Below are 6,496 nucleotides of genomic sequence, written 5' to 3'. Positions count from 1 at the left end.
TTATGAGCTATATTCGTTACACGGATTTTAGTTTGATAACTATACGACAAACGAGTATTTTTTTTGGTCCAAAAAATTTGAAAAAGATGTTGAGATAATAAATGTAAAATTTTTAATTTTTTTTGAACATATTTACCGGCTCAGAAACTTTGACATCCTAAAGCAAATTGGAAGAAAATTTAAAACAAAAGAGGGAGTAATAAACACCGTCTTAAGCTTAAATATAAACTCAAAATATACACATTCTCATTCCCACACCAGATAGTCTTGCTTGTCACCGTCACAAGCTTGTGACCTCTCACATCCCTCTTCCCACTTGCCCCCCCCTAGTTGCTCTTTTACTTAATTTTTGTGAGGGGTCATAAGCTTGTGACGGAATAGTGCCGTCACAAATGAGAATTTATATTCCCACAAACTATAAAAATATGACCATTTACTCTGAGAATTTGTGTTTTATTAGTTAAACATTCATTTATTATTATTATTATTATTATTATTATTGTTCCGGGTGTAATTCCGAAGCAGAGTTGTGACCACGTGAGCTTGCAGAATGATGTCGTTGTTTGTCTCTTCCTTTCACTCTTTCCTGTTTAAGATGAACAAACTGAGGGCTCGGCTTGGGGCCGAACGTACTCACTCCGACGCTCAAGTCAGTAAACTTAGAGAGATAAGTTGTATGTTACTTGGCAAAGTATATTGTAGAGAGATAAGAGAGTTTATACCAGATTATTCAATTGGTTTTTGGATAGTTTTCAGATCGTTTTCTCAATGAGAGATGTGGAGTATTTATAGACTTTCACCTTTTGTCACGTAGTGGCCAAGTGACCATAGCAGATGGAAAGACTGTTTTGCCCTCGACCGAGGGACCCATGGCAGGCAGGCAGGCCTGGTTGACTCCCTGCCGAGGGGACTGGATGTGAGTACGCGGATATGCCTCTCGGTCGGCTAGTTGCCGAGCCGAGACCCAAGTGACAGGCCGACAGGCTGCGTCGGTTAGGCTGTTCTTCTGTTGACTTGTTGTCTTTTAGCTTTGACCAAGGTCAATATGTTGACTCGGTCAGTGGGTGCAGAATATGCCCCATCAATTATTATTAAATGACAAATGAATATTTTATATACATCATATAAAAGATCGTCTCACACTAAATAAAAGATTGTCTTATACAACAATTACGAATAAATTCGCCGTATAGACCATTAGTCCCTCATGCTTCATCACAAAATCTCATTGAAAACGGGCAATACCCGTCACAAGCTTGTGACGGATACCGTTTTCTCTCACAAAATACCCATTGAGAGGTGAGTGGGACACCGGCAGTGCCCTGTGTAGGCTGTGTTAGAAAATGTCTCAGTCTCTTTTCAGCAAAGAGATTTTAACACATCCTAAAAAAACGTACTTTCTGACCAATCTGCTGACCCATAAATAAAGCAACAAAAAATATCAAAATAAAGTGCACAAAACTCCAATTAATCAACTTGTGTCTTGCACTTCAACAGTTACACACAACTTGAGCATTTTCACTCTAATTTCACCCCAAAATTTCATTATTTTTTTTTTCTTTTTATTTTATTTATGTGATGTGATTGAATCTTCATCACTAAAAAGCTTAACCATGTTCAGATCTTTTATTATTATAATTCTACTTTTCTTTTTTGTTTCTCACTTTCAATCTGCTTCTGCTGTTTCCACTCCTGCTGGTATACTTCACACTCTCTCAATTTCATTTTACAATTATTATTAATTATCGGAAACAGTCTCGTTGTCTTGCTAACGTAGAGTAAGACTGCGTATATCCGACCCCCTTTACGTCGCGTTTTGCAGGAGCTCTTGTATTGTTTTGGTTAATTACAATTTCCATATTAAGCTTGTTGTTAGGATAATTACAAATTACCCATTTACCCGTATCATATAACTGAGGGTAAGCCTACGTACATTCGACCCCCTTATCTCGCAATTTGCGGGAGCTCTTGAGACAATGGGGTGATATCGTTGTTGTAATACCCCGTATCATAGAGTAGTAGTATATTTTTGGTAGATAATAAGCTGCTTGTTGCAAGTTGATTACAAGTTACCCATGTCGTATAAATAGAGGGTAAGGTTGCGGACATTTGACCCCTTATCTTACAATTTGCGGGAGCCTTGAGGCATTTGGGTAATGTTCTTCTAATACCCAATTAATTAGGATTCCCGTGTCATAAAATAGTGTTTGGTAGATAACGAGCTTGTTGTATCATATCATATGATTGATGTTATGGTAAGACTACGTACATTCGACCCCCTTATCTCGCAATTTGCGGGAACTATTGAGACAATGAGGTAATGTTGTAGTTGTTGTAATACCCAGTGGATTATAATTCCCATATCATAGAGTAATACTTTGTTAGATATAAGCTTGTTGTAGATATAATTGACACAAAATCTCATTTGGGACCATCTTAATGCTATATGTAATAACTTGATATTGTAAGCTTAAGATGGTCTATTGCGAGACTAACTCTCTATAATTGATGTTATAATGCAGGACCATTGATTAAACACTTGTCTTCAATTTTGAAATGGACTAGTAGTAAGTCTTCCTCAAAATCCTCTCATTCAGGTAAAAAAAATTCTGGGGTTTGTGTTTTTTCGAATTATTTGGTGATATTTTTGGTGGGTGTTGTTAATTAATGTATGTAAGTGTGTTTATGTGATTGAAATGTAGGAGATGGGCCTGTAATTCAGTTTGAGAGTGGGTATTTGGTGGACACAGTGGTGGAAGGTAATGCATTGGGAGTTATACCTCACTTAATTAGGGTTTCTCAGGAAGGGGAACTCTTTGCTGTTGATTCTGAGAACAGCAATATTGTTCGAGTTACTCCTCCGCTTTCACAGTGTATGTTCTGCTCAATTATTTTACCCTTTTTATCCGATAATCTATTTATACTGTGTGTGTGTTCTTGGATTGATTGCTATTTGTTATGTATCTTATTATCTTAATGCCAATGATCTAGAGTGGGTTATGACTTGTGAGATATGGCATGTCGGATACTCGATTGTGGATAGACCACTATAATAACTGAAATATTTCAGACTACTCCGTAGTTGGTAATATATCAGCATTTGGCTCTTGGATAGTATTGTGGCCAAGCCTATGTCCTTTCATTGTAAATTGATAGCGTTGCAGTGTAGGGCGGATAGTTTGTGATTCTATTCTTTTGATAGTCTATTAGTTATCCTTGTTTCATAGTTTAATGAATACCGTATATGTTGGTTAAGTTGGTACACTAGTGTGCTATTCAGCAAGACAAAACCAGTAGCTGTTGTCCGAAACACATGAACCAGGAATTCAAGGGATTACTTTACTACCTTGTGTTGATTATGCCTTTACATTTCTTACTGCAGATAGTAGGGCAAGGTTAGTTGCTGGATCATTTCAGGGTAGAACTGGGCATGTAGATGGAAAACCAAGTGATGCTCGATTTAATCATCCGAAGGGTGTTACTATGGATGATAAAGGAAATGTCTATGTTGCTGACACAGAGAATCTTGCTATTAGGAAAATCGGAGATGGGGGTATGTCTTCTGACATTGCTCATTAGATTCTCTCACTGTTGTCAGTTTGGAATTTGAATTCGAGTTGCTAATCATGTTCGCTCTCTATAAATATTCCCAAAGACTTGCATGAGATAAAAAAATACATGTGGCGCCAACCTATTAACCACATAACAACAACAACAACAACAACATTACCCCAGTGCCTCAATGGCTCCCGCAAATTGCGGGGTAAGGGAGGGTCGGATGTATGCAGCCTTACCCTTGTGTTAGCAACACAAAGAGGCTGTTTCCGAATGACCCAAGATGGAAATTGCGTCGAGAACTGCATCGAAGGACCGCTACTTCGCAAAAGAAAGAAGCTGAAATACATTGTCTCATAGAAAAATACCCAAGTATTTGATTTTGTCTCACATGTTAGATTGTCTCATAGAAGACTCACTGATTGATGTTTCATGGGAACTGCGTGCAGGGGTGACAACCATTGCTGGAGGAAAATCAAATATTGCAGGGTACAGAGATGGACCAAGTGAAGATGCAAAGTTCTCCTCTGATTTTGATGTGGTATATGTCCCATCGACATGTTCGTTGTTAGTTGTGGATCGTGGAAATGCTGCACTACGTCAAATCTCTCTCAATCAAGAAGACTGTGATGCTAATAACAGTACTATTTCAGCTTCTGGTATTGCATGGTTTATCATTCGAGCTTAAATTTTAACTTCAATTAGATTGTTATATTCGAACTTGTTTGAAACTTCATGATGACATTATCTTCAGAAGAACTCAATTCTATATGCTATTACAATTATTCTTGTACATTTTGAGAATTTGAAAGATCCCAATTGACACCATGTAATTTGCATTCTGTTTCTTCAGTTGGTATCATAATAATCTTGTGAAACACCGCAATCATGACTCTGATATTTCGATTTTTGTATAATGATGTCAAATTCAGTGATAATGAACAGACTACAAATGCCAGAAGTAGTTCGTATCTGTTTGATGATTGCTAGGCATGTACTATAAACTATAAACTATAAACCAGAATATGATTCATGTGTAAAGGTCTATAAATTGGATGTGATCTGCTGACACCGTGGAGAAACAGTCTTCAGTAAATTTTTTAATTAATGTATATAGTTTTTGAACTGTTTCGTTTATTATGGATGTATGAGTCCGGATATTGAAGCATAGGATTTATAACACTTCTGATATGTTCTGATACTTTTCACTATTATGTCATATTTCACGAACCCTTCAGTCTGTTGATACTGTTAATGATGGTCAGTTTGTTTTTATTTACAATTTTTTGGCATTACTTTTAACAATTTTTCATGAAATAATGAAGTGTGATTGCAGTTCAAGTTTCTTCTCATTATCGCATGACTTGTTTTCTTAAGATCAGGCGATTCTGGCTTCCTTCCATGCTTTTGGTTTTACTGAATCTGCTTCTTGCGTACTGACAGATATTGTAATGGTAATTGGTGCTGTATTCGTGGGCTATGCATCATGCTTGCTTCATCAGGGACTAGGATCCACGCTTTTCTCGAAATTTGTGAGTTATCTATCAGCTTTTCCGCACTACCAATTTTCAGTTACTGATACTTTCAATAGTAATCCCTTCTATTCTCTGGAATTGCTGTAATCACTTTCGGAACAAATATTTAGGAAAACATGTGAGGTTAAGCCATTGTTAAAGGGAGGACATGCTAATGACTAATTAGCGGGATGTAAATGAAATCGTGTTACTTGATTTTTAGATCGCGAGGGTTAAAAAAATACTTCACAATTAAAAACTTGACAAGTTCGGAAATGGGCCAATTCCGGTGAATTAGCTAAAGCACAAAAAATTGGGACATCCCCAAAGGATAAGGGGAGTAAATGCTAAGATTCATCAACTCTTACTTTGCTCTATATCTCTTGATGCAGCTTCAACCTTCTGAATCCGATATTCACGGACAAAAAGTCAAGGAGAAAAGTAATATAATCCTAGAGAGCTCGAAAGGTGGTCAAATAGCCTCACCCGGGTGGCCTTCAATTGGACAGCTTGCAACTGATTTCTCTAAACTTGCTCGTGAAACGCTCACCAATTCGCTCGCTTCCTTTTTGCCGTCTCAGTTTGCCGGTCTAACCTCAAGGAAAGGGCTCACCCCCTTGAAAGACAGACTCAAAATGCCCGAAGATGAAGTTAACCCAAGATTAGCCCAAAAGCAGAAGACCCCTACCCCTCTTACGGAATCTTGGCAGGCATATCCCGCAAGTGCAACTGACAGAACTCCAGAGATGAAAGCTTCAAAGATTAGATCAACCAGTTTGAAGGACCCGTCTCTGCCAAACAAACATAGGTCTTCCAAGCGACAAGAATATGCGGAATTTTATGGCACAAGCGAAACCCCTCATCATGTCGGACAGACAAGATCTAAATCACAGAAAGAGAGATCAAAACATCGTCATCATCGAGATAAAAGCGGAGAAGTAGTACCGCCTGGAGCTAACACAGTGGAACCTAAACCTAGCATGGCAATGAACTATATGGACCCGAAGTTTGACCCGTACAATGTTAGAAACCGGTATATGCCAGATGGGTCCTACCGCTATTGACGGAGCCTTGACCATGGGAAATGGTCTAATGGGGTGCATCTAAGACCCATTTTGTGACCGTTAATATAGATTCGAGTATTTGGAATCCAGTTAGATGAAGTCATGTGAATTGAGAATGAGTGTAGTGGATAATGTACTTGATGTAAGCTGCCACCTCTGGCATGTTATGTTATAATTGTATTACCAAAAAGCGATGGTCGTGGGCCCGTGGCTGATACGGGTCACGGAGTCAGATGCGCATGTCATCGTGCTGGTTATTTCAGATACAAGACCGTCTCATCCAAAAGTTTATCATTGATTTCCGGTGACACCACCACATTCTAATCAAAAAGCGATGAAACTGAATTCTAAACCTAAATCCAC

The 6,496-nt window shown here is 38.2% G+C and overlaps 1 protein-coding gene across 1 annotated transcript; it reads left to right on the top strand.

Moving 5' to 3' along the window:
• Nucleotides 1–1,440: 1,440 nt before the first annotated feature.
• LOC141647038 (uncharacterized) lies at nt 1,441–6,419 on the top strand. Its single transcript, XM_074455073.1, has 7 exons — nt 1,441–1,698; nt 2,523–2,597; nt 2,703–2,873; nt 3,383–3,553; nt 4,005–4,214; nt 4,999–5,087; nt 5,462–6,419. Exons 1-7 carry the CDS (start codon nt 1,614–1,616, stop codon nt 6,131–6,133), a joined length of 1,473 nt encoding a protein of 490 aa, XP_074311174.1. The 5' UTR covers nt 1,441–1,613; the 3' UTR covers nt 6,134–6,419.
• Nucleotides 6,420–6,496: the final 77 nt, after the last annotated feature.

Source organism: Silene latifolia, chromosome 3, assembly GCF_048544455.1.
Source record: "Silene latifolia isolate original U9 population chromosome 3, ASM4854445v1, whole genome shotgun sequence".
Lineage (NCBI taxonomy): Eukaryota > Viridiplantae > Streptophyta > Magnoliopsida > Caryophyllales > Caryophyllaceae > Silene > Silene latifolia.
Note: the sequence above shows the minus strand (reverse complement) of the source record. Positions and strands in the feature narration are given on the sequence as shown.

Bases quoted from the DNA above. Each gene is read 5' to 3' on its own strand.
- LOC141647038 (XM_074455073.1), top strand. From the start codon at position 1,614: ATGTTCAGATCTTTTATTATTATAATTCTACTTTTCTTTTTTGTTTCT. The intron at 2,598-2,702 runs GTAAAAAAAATT...ATTGAAATGTAG, and splicing joins CTCAAAATCCTCTCATTCAG to GAGATGGGCCTGTAATTCAG. The intron at 2,874-3,382 runs GTATGTTCTGCT...TTCTTACTGCAG, and splicing joins TACTCCTCCGCTTTCACAGT to ATAGTAGGGCAAGGTTAGTT.